This window comes from Heterocephalus glaber, unplaced genomic scaffold, assembly GCF_053883595.1.
Source record: "Heterocephalus glaber isolate CG9 unplaced genomic scaffold, H.glaber_assembly_v1.0 deba00000331, whole genome shotgun sequence".
NCBI lineage: Eukaryota > Metazoa > Chordata > Mammalia > Rodentia > Bathyergidae > Heterocephalus > Heterocephalus glaber.
Window position 1 is genome coordinate 65659611 of NW_028258142.1, and position 13720 is coordinate 65673330.

Sequence of the window (13720 nt, forward strand, 5' to 3'; positions counted from 1 at the left end):
AACACTCTCCATTCCCACTGACTTTATGTACAGAAAATTTCAAGTAGTCATAACTCTTAAAACGTAAAGTTAGAATTAATACTAAACAATAAATTATATATATACATGACTAAATAAATTTTTAAAACCTCATCAGCTGCCTTTTCCACAAAATTCTGTTTACTGCTTAGCATGATTTGTAATATATCTGGATCATCAACTGAGTAGTAACAATAATGGAAATGCAATAAAAAAAGGAAAAATTTAAAATTTTTAAGGAAATTTCAATTGCTTTTGTTGTTTCATTTTGATTTTGAGACAGAGTCTTACTAGCACAGCCCAGGCTGGCTTTGAACTTGCCATTCTCCTGGTGCTATCACGCCCAGCCAGCTAGAGGAAATGCAAATTTTACATTTTTCTTTATATACTTTTTTTTTTTTGGAGACAGAATGTTGCTCTTAGTTCAGGCTGGCCTTGAACTCACTATGTAACCCAGGCTGGCCTCAAACTCAAACAGTGATTCTCCTGTCTCAGCCTCCCAAGTGCTGCGATTACTGGTGTGTACCACCACTCAGGCTTATATATATATTTTTTGGTACAAATAAAGAGGGCAATCAAAACTATAACACATAAAAATACATTAGAATAAAACTGTGTGGGAAGGGGAGAGATAAAAAAAGAAACATTACCAATTTAATGAGTTTATTCATGGATTTTAAAGAATAAGGGGAATATGTATCATGTGCTATGGTGTTTACATTCCATCTTTTTTTTTTTTATTGGTACCGGTGATCAAACTTGGGACCTTGCACTTGCGAGGCAGGCAGTGGAATCACTGAGCTAAATCCCTGGCCCCTACATTCCATCTTACCATGACAAAATTTTTACTCTCAAAATATTGATATTCATAACACACTGGAAATTACACCCTCTGAAAATATCTTACAGAGAAAATATTGGGTACCAACTTTAAAAATTATGAGTGATAGAGTTTTCCCAATTTTTTTACAAGCATGCAGTAACAAGGCTTAAAGACCACTGCTCTATGCTATTACCTCCATCTCACTCTACCTCTTCTCAGTCTTTCTTCATTCTAACCCTGCTGGCCCATCCTCAGCATTTCAAGTTCCTAAAGCTTGTACTGCACATCCAACCCTGGGGAAACCTCCCATAGTCTTCATGAAGGTCCAGCTTTCTCCTGCGGGAATTCCAGGGCTGCCATAATTCGCCATGGGGTGGTTCACTCCAAAGTCCTCATCCATGCAGGTGTTGACTTTGTACAACACACCCTAAGACTTTCCAGTCTCATGTGATACTGTTTGTCCCATTTCTGTTCTCTCCTGCCTCATCTCTGTTTAAATTTACTATTACAAATACCACCCAGGAAGCACTTTTTTCTAATTAAGAGCTCTTCCTCTTTTGCATTCCTCGAAGTCTTGGGACCCCTTGCTTTTTACTCTGGCAGCAACTGAAGTGTTTGGGTTTTTTCTCTCCCTCTCTTTTTTTCATTTTCTGCTCCCCTCTATCCCTCTGCTTCACTCCCCGATACAAATTCAGTGTTCCTCATAAAGGAGGTACATTCATTCTATCTGTGAGTGAAAGACAGCACAGAAGTACTTAAAGAGCCAAACGTCACTTTAACACACTTCAGGCTTCCCTAGGACACTCACCAGCCGTTAGCACATTAATGCTTTGGAAGAGTGCTACACCAAAGAGAACTGGTTCATCTGTACAATCTAACTTTTACCAAGCTTGATCACAATACCCTTTTAGGCCCCACATGACCTCTGAAAATAGCCCATAAGTCAGAAAAGGGCTGATAGTCCATCCTCACCTTCGAGCTTTCCCTTGATTCTGCTGCCCAAACCGTAACTTGCCAAATGTTCTTTTCTATTTCCTGTCTTTACACTTTAGAAAATGAGGGCTGGGAATTTAGCTCAGTCGCACCAAGCCTGCTTCCCAAGTGCAAGGTCCTGAGTTCAATCCCTGGTATCAAAAAAAGAAGGAAAATGAAAGATAGAATATTTAAATTCTTTCTATGAGAGTCATTGTAAGAGGGCTGAGGATGTAGTGACCTGTACAGCATGTGCAAGGCCCTGGGTTTGACCCCCAACGTGGCAAAAAAACCCCAAAACGAAACAGCCCCAAGACATGGGGCTTTGCATATTCTCACACATGAATAAGGAGGGAGGGCAAGCTCTCCGGTGGAGCAGAAAGCCAGCCAGCAAGTGTTAGCTGTGCAGACAAGCAGCACTGGTATACTCTAACACTAACAGCTTAAAAAGTCGGAGTGGGAATGGAATAGCTCTCCAGTCTTAAATCATTTCCCTTATTAATTATAAAAGGAAAAACAATCTTCACAGCAGTGAGACCTGGCAGACAGTCACCTCAACACTGTCAATAATGGCAAGACAGCCCTCAGATGCCTCCTGACAGGGAGCTCTGTGAAAACTACAGTCTCACTGTTTACAGAGCTGTCCTGTCAAACAATAAAGTAGCCAGAGCCCGAATCAAATCAGGAGGAAACAAACAAAACCAAATGGACTCCAAAAATGTGTCATGAGGTAAAGGCTGAGAAGTTATTCCCAACCACAGACACGACAAGTAAATACAATACACAAACCTGGATTAGCAAAAGATAATTGCTGTGAAAGAAAGGTATTGTTGGACAGCTGATAAAATTTAGCATGGTTCGTATATTATGGAACAGAATTGTAGCACCATTGCATTTTCTATATTTGATTCCTATGTCTATGTAAGAGAATACCCTTGTCCTTAGGAGACAGGGATAAAGATCACAACCTGTATTTAGGTTTAAAAGGTGCGCTGCAGAAATTAAGATTAAGAATAATGCACACATGACATTTTATGTATGTGTTTGCTAACCATATAGAGAAAAACAGAGCAAGCTGGCAGAATGTTAACAATTGTTGAGTGTAGATGAGGGTTTTCAAAGTCTTTTGTGTGGATCTCAAAGTGTTCCAAGTAACAAGTTTAATTTAAAAAGAAATTATTTCATTATATGTCTACAAATTAGGTTAATAGCCTTATTTAGCTTGGCCAGAAAAGAAAAACAAAAATCAAGATTTATCTTGACAAATATGCACTGAAGGTCTACTGTGTGAGGGTACCCTGCTTTGCATAAGAACAAAAATGTGACAGACCCTGGATTTTACAGCACAGTAAAGGACTACAAAACTGGCTCACCTTCTTTCTTTGTAAATTAAGTTTTATTGGAAAACATCTGTGCTTACTCGTTTATACAGTCCATGGCTGCTTTCACCCTACATGGCAGATCTAAGTCACAGAAACCATGTGGTCCATAGAACCTAAAATATTTACTATTTAGCTCATCACAGAACTTTCTAACCCCTGGTCTACTGATGTGGCAGAAACCCAATTAAGTCACTGCTTGGGAAAAGACCATTTATAGAAAAAGATATAAACTGGAAGACCACACAACTCAGTCCTTATAACCTCAAGCAACAGGTTTGTCAAGTTTCAATGTGTACTTTGCAATAATATAAATGTTTATCAGAAAGCCTTCCTGCAACTATAAATACTAAAACTAAATTCTTAAAACTGATCTTTACAGATAAGTACAAAATTATCTACAGCATATTCAATCTCAAGTGAATTTAAGGCAAGAGTAATTTTCTAGAATATAGCTGGCCCTCCATGTCCATGGATCTACAATCCAGGGAGTAAACCAACCTCAGACCCAAGTATTAAAAAATAAATGAAACAAACGTGCCTTTGTAATGAACACATACAGATTCTCTTTAACTTGTTATTTCCTAAACAATGCAACTACTTACACAGCATTTATACTGTACTAGGTATTATAAGTAACCTAGAGATGATTCAAAATATATAGGAGAATATGCCTATTTTACGTGCAAATACAGTATGCAGTAAACGTCACTTGCGCACCTACAGATTTTGGTATGAGAGGATCCTTGGATACTGAGGGATGACCAAACATAAGTGGACAGAAAGGGCAGTGGTTCAGTCGCCACGAACACACTTTGCATGCACTGTCTGATAAAGATGGCCTATCAAGTATTTGCAGGGTGTAGATCTCCCATACGTTATAGATATGCAGTTGGTGCCCTTCAGTGAGAAAACATTTTCCTTACACACTTATTATCCCAATTACTTTGGTCACTAACCCTGTTTTCCATAGGCAGTCCAAATATAAAATTTGAACTAACCTCGGTCCAAATCACCATCAATCCCTGGTGAGTTATTTCTCCCACAACTAATTTAATGTATTTAAATGTAAAAATGATCTACATGAGTCTGGCTTTGAGTATTGACTCAGATCTCAGTAACATTTTGGAATAGTCTCTTCAGGTGAGGACCCTGGCCAGCTACCTGTTCTTTCTCCTCCAAGTTCACATGTAGAAGAGGGGTGGGGTTAAGTTGACACAAAGAGAAGGGTACATGGTGATTCATCTGCTTTTGTGTATGTTTGAAGTCCCCCCAAACTAACAGCATTTATTATGTAAATCAATGTAACTCATCCTATTGAAAAACCAAAGATAAGTAAATAAACACAATCTTCTCAACAAACACAGAAAAAGTACTTGACAAAAATTCAACAGCAATTCCTAATTTCTCAAAAGTTCTTAGAAACTCAAGGAACTTACTCAACCTGCTAATTTCCTCATATCTATGAGGAAATGATAAAAATCACAATTCAAAACTTCAGCTCTCTTGAGGGCCATTAAGACAGCAAAAAACCATATACTAGAAAATATCTTCAAACCACATACTTGAGAAAGGACCTGTACCTGGAATTACAAAGAACTCTCCAAATTTACTAACAAAATAATCCAACAGGCCAGGCCAGGGATTTAGCTCAGTGGGTTTCACTGCCTGCTTTGCAAGCGAAAGGACCCGAGTTCAATTTCCGGTACCAAAAAAAAAAAGAAAGAAAGAAAATAATCCAACAAAAAGACGGGCAACTTCACCAAAGAAGACAGTAAGTGAACACACAAACAGAAGAACATTATTGCATTAATGAAATGCAAATTCAAGCCACACACAAAAAATGCCACCTTATTTGATGTCTTAGGCACAAAGTGGGTGACATGCCTCTGGGACTCAGGCCCTGGATGTTAAAAACCTGGATTCCCTGTCACCTCTACAAGCCTTGCCTTGCTTTTAGCACAGATCTTTGTTTGAGCTGGCAGATCACCTTAGGTTCTTCCTCCTCAGACCTGGCTCTAATTTGTCAGTCATCTTAGTTTCTTAGAGCCCCACAGCAGTCAGGGAATGGATTTGGAAAGACTGAGGCAAAGGACCAGAAATAACAAACCAGTGACCAACTTCTGAACTTTACCTAGCAAGGTCTGTTTATCTTTGACAGGCAAGAACAAACAAAACTATGATTTAGTTTTGGTGTTCTTTTTTGTTTCATTTGTTGTATTTCATGCAGCTATAAGCCCATGCAGAGCTACAAAGAGATTTCCCGTTTTCCTTTTTAAGATTCTATGTAAGGAACTGTTTGCCCTGTGATTGATTCTATACACAGATGGGTAGACTAAATCCATTTTTAAAATACTCTTTTTTAAGGATTTCTCCTGTCCAGTCTTGTTGGTAGCAATCGAAACATGTTACCATGTCTCATGACTCACATTCTCAATCTCTGTTGAATAATATCTGAATAGCATCATGTTCAAGGGCACCTTCTGAGGATTTCCTAATGATTCACTAGCTGCTAATGGACATGGCCCCTGTGTTCTGCGCCTCACCTCCCCAGGGACCAGGACTGGTTTTCCAAAGCTATGGGACAGAGAGAGGTGCAGCCAGGGCAAGTTCTAGAGCCTTCATTTCCACATGTTGCTTCAACACTGCCCTCAAGTCTGGAAAACAGTCACCCCTTTTACATTCCAAAACTTCAACAATGAAGAAACCTGCATCATGGTATATGCCGTCATACGGTTTCACAAGCTCTTCAACATCATGCTTGGTGAACACAGAATAAGCTATATTATACCCAAGTTCCATCCCCTGTACCCTCTCCATAAAATTAAAACACACACAGCATTCTGCATTCATTTTCAAATATATTTTAAACATGGCTTCAATACACTGTCTACAAGTCTGGGCTGTTCAATGCTGAAAACTAGGCAACTTAAGAAGAGACAATATTTACAATCAGAAAGCCTAGCTTAAAATTCTGTCTGTACTTAAGGGTTGTGTTCCTTAAGAAAATATTTTACTCCCTTTGGGCATCAATTGAGTTATTTATCAGTATCACAATGCCACAGTCTACACATCACAGGACCACTGGGAAGAAAAATGTGTGTATCAAATTCACTTTAAACTATTCCATGTTAATAGCAGGCTTCAATATGTTACTATGATAAAAGTTTAAATTTTAGTCAAACTCTTTCAATGCAATTATTTTTCTAAGTATTATCTCATGAAATCTTACTGTATTTTAATTGCTATCTCACTCATCTTAGAAATCTAGCAACTTCAAAGAAAATCAAAGTTACATCTTTGGAATACTTACAATGGAAACCTGAAATAACTTTCCCTAGAAGTCTATAATTTTGTACTGCCTCCCATTATTCAAGGAATAGAATAAGTCATAAAAATTCAAATGGATTTTTATCCAACTCTGAATCTGTTGAAACCTCTATTCAAAGGGAATCCTGGTTTGCTTTCACTGTGAAATCCAACATAAATTTTATGATACACTACTGAAAATATGACTTCTAAACTTTAAAACTATTGTATTATTCTCCTAAACTTCATTTGAATAGTACTTAATGATTTTTACTTCTCTTTATGACCTTCTGATATATAATCCAATACATTCATTTCTCATGTATTATGATTATTTTGTTTTCCTCTCTGAAAGTTATCAGCCAAGTCAGTCTCTGACTAACCCTTTCCCTAACTCTACTGACTCTGCACAGACACTCTGGGGCTTGAAACAAACCAAAACAAAAGACCCAAGACTCATACTAAGGTCTGGCGCTGTCCCTGTTCCAAGACCTGGAGCCTACCTGCACCCTCTCCTGCCGCCATAGCTGCACATGACTCTCTTGTCACCAGTTAGGGTCTTCATTCAAGAAAGGCAATCAGGTTGCAGGGTTGACCAGAAAGTAACCTCCTCCCACCCCAAGGGCTGGCTGGGACCTAGCCTGGCAGAGTGGGAAGATGAGGTGTAGAGATTTCTGTTCCTAAGCTACCACCTAGTCCTAAAGGCAGCCTGCACTCCATTCTCTCTACAACCTCACGCCCTAGACTTTCTCCACCTTCTTTAGGATGTGACAAAAACCCTTAGCAACCATCTTGGCCTGTATGTAGTCACCATGACCAGATTTCTGCCTCATTCATTCTCCCTTCACAAAAGATGCCAAGTGGTCCTTCAACTTTGAACGTATGTTCAAAGACCCTCTATCCCTGAATATTCTGGGTAGAAACCTTAGCAACTGAGAAACATCAGCAGCTACTGTGGCACCTTCAAATGTCTAAGATTTTATCCTACATTAACGTGAACAGGGAACAGTCAAAAAAAGTTAAATTCCGAGTACCAGCAGCATTTCCGAGTACATCAATGCTGGGGTGTAAAGCTCAACATCAGTACCACCTCTGTTTTTTGTTTGTCACCCTCACTCCTTACCCAGAACAGCAATCACTCCCGGCCAGGTATTGTACGGAGTCTCATATCCATTCATTCACGTAAAGCCCTGAACCAGAGTAAAGCCAATAATACTAAGCCTATTTACAAATGACAAATGCAGGCATTGAGAAGAGAGGCCCAAGTTTGCCCAAAGAGACACTGCCAAGACTGAAGCAATGTCGCCTGGCTGGAGTCTGTGCTGTTCACTGTGGTGCCACAGAGCCCCTGGTGCCCGCAGCACGGTACTAAAACTGTGTGCACACCACTAGAGGGCGCGGGCTGCGCGTGGCCTCCTCACAGCCATATCCCCAGGCCAGGCACTCTGGAAGCTCACTGCTGAACGCTGTCCAGGCCGGCCTTCCGCCTCAGACTGTGCTCCCAGGGGCCACTGAACACACTGCACTGTCTTGCCTTCAGGGTACAGAACCCTAATTGGAAACCGAGGAACACTCTGGTGTTCTTCGGGTCAGTCATGATCTTCCATTTACAAAGTTCTGAACATAAACACAGTAAGAAGCCTGCAACTAGAGATAACAGGATCCAAGCCATCTCAGATCCTAACTTTGCAAGAAAGCCAATAAAACTGGAAGGAAGACAGGTGTGGTGGCTCATGCCTATGATCCTAGCACTTGGAGGCTGAGGCAGGAGGATCTCTGCAAATTTGAGGATGGTAGCTCAGTGGTTGAGTGCTTGGCTAGCACGTGCAGGCCCTGGATTCAAACCTCAGTCTCAGTACTGCCTCCCACCCCCAAAAAGGAGAGACAGTCCTCCTAAATAGTAAACCTCCCTTTACTCAAAAACAACCATTTTAAAATTAAGTTTAACTTTGGTTAAGGGGAGCACACTAGACAATGTTAAGGATTAACTACGCGGTCGCAAGACCGACCTCAATCCACGGCCCTCTCTGACTCCACCCCACAGGTATTCAGCCGGCCCACCTGAGCTTCTGGCAGACTTCCCCAACAGGCAGCGGTTCTACCCGGACAGCATCCAGCCCCACAGGATTCCTACGCCCCTCCCTACTTCCTCGATCCACCCTGCATTCGCTTTGCACACCTGTGCTCCTGAGACGCGTTTCAGAGCCCGGTGATTCTCCTACCCTGCCGCTGTTCTGGACCCTTAGCACGAAAGGGACGATTTTACGTTAGCCACCAAATGTGACTTCTTTCCCTACCCACTTGCTTAACGCTCCTTTGTCTTTTCTGTCATCAATCCCACTTATTCTGATGCTTAGAAAAATAGGTACAAAATTAAAAATCCCTTTCTAAAATTCGTTTCCATCACCAGGATGGAAAGGTCGGGGAAAAAAGTTGGGTTTTTTTAGTCTATCAAAAAATTGACTCTAAAAACTTCAGTATCTCTGAGAGGCGTGCAAGGCTAGCGTGTTAGAGACGGGTGCGTTCCGAACACTGCGCTGCCCATTGTACCCGGGCTGTGGACCCAGGCCCCGGGTCGAGGCCACACCGCGGCCGAGGCCACAGCTCCGACGCGGCTTCAGACCCGGGCCGACCGCAAGCGAGGCCACAGCTCCGACGCGGCCCGCACACTCGGTCCGCACACTCGGGACGCGGCCTCCCCCCAACCTCGGCCTCACCCCGGCCGCACTCACAGCCGTCGGCGTCGTCGGGCGGGTCCTCCTGCAGCAGCGACAGGTCTGCGCCGGGAGAAGGGAGAGAGCCGTCAGCACCCGCGCCCGCGCCCGCGCCCCGCGCCCCGCGCCCCGGCCCAGCCGCCCCCCGCCGCCCCCCGCCGTCGCCGCCGTCGCCGCCGTGAGGGGGACGCGGGCGCGGGCGCAGGCCACGTACCCGCCATCTTGGCCGCCGCGGCCTCGGGATCCGGGCGGGGCGGGCAGCCGCGGGCGCGCGCAGGGGGGGGAGGAGGCCGCGGGCGCGCGCGGGGAGGAGGGGACGCGCCAGCTCTCGGAACCCCGCCCGCCGCCGCCGCTCAGCCCGGGGCTCGGTGCGCTCCGCCCCGCCGCTCTGGGCTCCCGCCCGCCGGCTCCGACTCCGGCTGCGCTCGCTCCCTCGGCCCGCTCGGCGCGCGGCCGGCGGTGGGTGGGGAGGTGGGCGGGGCGGGGGCGGACGCAGCCTTTATTGGGTCACGGCCCCGCCCCCGCCCCCGGCGCCGCGCCCCGCCCCGCCCGGCCCCCGCCCCCCGCCCCGCCCGCCCCCCGCCCCGCCCGCCCCCCGCCCCGCCCGGCCCCCGCCCCCGCCCCGCTCCGCGGCGGACAAAGCGGCCGGGCGAGGCTGGCGACTCAGCCTTAGCCCCGGTCCGGAATCGCCTCGGGCCCTCCCGCTGGCGCGCGCTCGCGCGGACACCGGGGCGACGCGGACGGCGGGAGCCGGACTCGATGCTCTGCTCGTGGTTTTGGCAGCGCTCCCCAACGGGCGCCTGCGTCTCTCCCATTGTTTTATCGAGTCGCGGGACTCGTCTGAGCCCCGAGATGCGAAGGGGCGGAAGCCGCGTGTCCTGACTTCGCGACTCCAGGCTAAGCCAGGTCCGCCTCGTCCTCCAAAGTGGGTCCAACCCACACGAGCCAGAGCGCGGCTGCGGAACCGGTGCCACGGGGGGCCGGGGGTCAGCGTGTTCCCGTCCACTCACAGTCATAACCGGGAGTCCGTAACAGCTGAGAACCCAATCTCTAAAGTGCGCACGTGTGTAATAAAGTAGGCTCTGCATAGCTCTTCCGAAAGAGTCCCTGGCAGATATTGCAAGACACAACGCGGATTGTACAGTATAAAAATCAAAATAGGCTCGGTAACTTCCAATGTGTGCCTAATTTTTTTCTTTGTGTGTGTGTGCCTAATTTTCTAAAACAGACTAAAGGCCAGATTTTCCTCTCCTGTTCCTCTCCTTCCCATACATAATACCCTTATGTGAATTCAGCTGATCCTAACTCTCAAAATGCCCAGGAATTAGAAATTCACAAATTGTCCACAGAAACCAGCTCCAGGTAACTGGGACCAGCAGAGTCCTGCCTGGCCAGGCTGCTGGCCTTGGAACACCTGCCACTGCAGCAGTTCTGGGCCGGGGGAGGAGGAGGATGGAGGCAAAGAGCTCTATCTACACTGGTGATCTCGCCATGACACACAGCCTGCCCTGGGCGTACAAAGGGGAGCGACTGTCCTGATGCTCTCTCCCTAGTAAGGCAGCTTAAGAGTTCTTGGTGATTAAGGGAAAAGAGATCGAGCGCCCCGAGTCGGCCCTGGAGCCTGGAGTAACTCTCTCTGCTCTGGTAGCCAGGCCCCAGTAAGTTTGTTCTCCAAGAAGGACACAAAGGAGGAGTATCTGGATAATCTCTCCTAGCCGAGTGGCACACTGTGACAGGTCCCTCTATGTACAATGGCTTTTATCTTGTCATCAAGGGCGTCCTTACCCATGGTTTAGCACATGTACCTACATGTTTTTTACATTTGATTTTCTCTCACTCTCTACTTTCTCAAAGATAAGATAAATGGTCTTATTTCTGTAAAATGCACTGTATTCCAGCTGGTTTGTCTAGTGGGTAGAGCACACCATGAGGTCGTAATTCACACCCTGCTCTGCCACCAACTTCAGTAAAGTGGAAGTGTTACAGGTCAGTTTTTAAGAAGGTATTAACTATGTGGTTACTAAGGCCCGAATTTTAATAAGACAGTGAAAAAAACCTTTCATTAGCTGTCCAGGAGGCTTGGAAATTAATGCGTTTAACACCTCAACACAAGCATAGGCATCGTGGGGAAAATATTGCTAATAAGCACCAAGCTCACCTGACATTGCTCAGCCCTATCCTGTTAATTAATTATTGTATCAGCAATGAACTGTTTACTTTTGTCTTCAGAGTAATCATTCCTGAAGTTGAAAGTATATAAAAGGCAAAATTATTAGTTGTTTCTACATGATAAAAACAGAATTACTTTGAAAAACGGAGAAATACTTGTAATGATAAAAATGCTTTTTAAACAACTTTTTAACATTCATTTTCATTTGTCTTTGACTTTTGGGGCCAGGTTGCTGCCTTGTCCATCACAGACTGCCAATCTCAAGTAAAAAGAACAATTTTTAAAAACTAATGCGCAGTTCTTACTTAAACTTTGCTCTGCATTTCTGCAAGTTGGATAAAAGTGGAATTTGTGTGAGAGTTTTCTTGTCCTGCTCCCTGTGCTTCTTCTAGGCCCAGCTGAAGCTCTGTGTCAAGGTGACTTTCCAGAACAGGAAATCTTGGCCTTTCTCCAGCTCCCATGGTTTGGTGTTAAGACACTAGATTTCTTTTTATAAGTATCAGGGAAAGATGCATTTTCTCAGGCCTTCAGGAAGAGAGGAGGCGGGAGGAAGGAAGGAAACAGAAGAAGGAAGTACAGAGGGAGGGAGGGAGGAGCAAAGGAAGGGAGGGAGGGTTAGGAGGAGGGAAGCAAGGGAAGAAATGGAGACAAAGTAACCCCAGAGTGGCGCTCAGTCAGCTGCCCCTATACAGGCTGTTCTTCCTACACTGACAGGAGCTGCTGGAGCCGCTTCTGGAACACAGCAGGACACCAGCTCTGTCCCATGGTCACTAGTGGTCATCACCCATAGCTCCAACTTTGTCAGCATAGACTTGGGCATCCTGCTAGAACCATGACTGTACACTGAGGACAATAAACCCTGTTTCTTGTCCACCATGATGACTACTCCCTCCTTTTTATGGTGTTCCAGAATAATAGAGCTGAAAGTCTTCTCCAGGACAAATTCTGTAGCTACTCAGCCAAGGTACCATATCAATAGTTTGTTCCATACATTGAATTTCATTAGAGGACTAAGATGTATAAATAGTGAGTGTTGAATGTATGAAACCAGCTGTCATGGCTTGTATCTAGATGATCCCCAAAGCTTTGTGTGCTCATAGGTGGGGCTCTTGTGAGGTGACTGGATCATGGGTGTGTGATACTAGATTAGTCCGCTGTATAAGTGGGTGTGTGATGCTGAGGGGGGTGAAGCCTAGTGGGAGGAGGTGAGTCACTGTGGGTGTGGCCTGGATAATATATATCCTTCCTACCTTGAGCACTCACATATTCCTGCCTGCCATGCCATGGACTGTTTCTCCTCTGTGATGGCCCTCTGCCATCCTCCCCTCCCTTGGGGCCAGCTGACTGTGGACTGAAACCTCTATAAAGTGTGAGCTAAAATAAACCTCTCCTCCTTCAACTTGAAGGTGTTGGGTATTTTGTTCCAGCAATGAGAAAGAAACTAAGACACCAACAGAGCTAATTTTCCATATCTTTCTTAGGATGCAGAACACAATGGGGGCAGTCATATTAGAGAAGTGTGGAAGAGCTCACCACAGTGTCTGGCAGAATATGTGCTGAGGAAATGTTTGCACTCTGAATTTAGAGAGAGAGGTCAGGTTGGACCAGGAAAATGCCATAGCAAACCACATGTTCAAACCCAGATTAAGTGCAAGATTTAAGCTCTGCATTGATTCCAAGTGCCCTTCGCACTCATGTGCTTTCTGGTTCCATGGTGCAGAAGAATTTATTTCTGTTCTAATTTCACTTCTGTGTAACTCCTTGTAACAAAAGTGCTTGTGTGCCTGTCTGAGTCCTTCCTTTGGTAAGAGAAGTTTTAGCGTGATGACACAATCCAGTTCATACACAAGGCAGCTAGTGTATTCCTTAACTTTTATTTTGAAATTACAGATTTACAGGAAGTTGCAAAAAAATGTACCCGGACATCCTGCACCCCCTTTACCAGGCTCCCAGTTGTGATATGGTATTTGGGAAACATTCTTAAGAAGCATGTGCCAGGCAATATGTCAAGTGTGCTGATGTACTTTCTGATTTAATTATTAAAACAGCCCTGTGAAGTAGATATTGATATTTCCCTTTTTAAAATAAAGGAAACCAAAGCTCAGAAAGATCAAGTGTTTTTTTTTTTGGTACCGGGGATTGAATTTAGGTCCTTGCGCTTGCGCAGCAGGCGGCAAAACGACTGAGCTAAATCCCCGGCCCGAGATCAGGTATTTTTACAAAGGTCTGTGTTCTGAATGCTGGTAGTACAGTTTGCATATCATTCTGTGTACAGCTTTTCCGTCAAAATTGTCCTGAAGCCAGCTTCTCTGGTGTTAAGGGGGGTTCTGTCTTT

The 13720-nt window shown here is 44.9% G+C and overlaps 1 protein-coding gene and 1 long non-coding RNA gene across 8 annotated transcripts in view; one reads left to right on the forward strand and one right to left on the reverse strand.

Annotated features, from left to right (window-relative positions):
- The window catches only part of Ppp4r1 (protein phosphatase 4 regulatory subunit 1), a 57177-nt gene extending 47565 nt beyond the window's left edge, over positions 1 to 9612 (reverse strand). For 2 of the 7 annotated variants that reach the window (XM_087189995.1, XM_087189999.1), the window contains exons 1-2: positions 9430 to 9456; positions 9234 to 9278 (exon numbers count right to left, since the gene is read on the reverse strand). Coding sequence is in view for 4 of the 7 variants with exons in the window: in XM_087189990.1 (XP_087046116.1) it covers positions 9234 to 9278; positions 9430 to 9436 (52 nt within the window). In the remaining 3 variants the exon portion in view is untranslated. Of the gene's footprint in view, positions 1 to 1813; positions 9189 to 9233; positions 9279 to 9429 lie in introns of those variants that run through there. The other 5 variants (XM_087189990.1, XM_087189991.1, XM_087189985.1 and 2 more) reach the window with 5 other exon arrangements.
- A 223-nt stretch (positions 9613 to 9835) lies between these two features.
- On the forward strand, positions 9836 to 13480 carry LOC147830179 (uncharacterized). Its single transcript, XR_015444813.1, has 3 exons — positions 9836 to 11201; positions 11778 to 11801; positions 12100 to 13480. It is a non-coding gene; the product is annotated as an uncharacterized LOC147830179 (long non-coding RNA).
- The last annotated feature ends 240 nt before the right edge of the window (positions 13481 to 13720 follow it).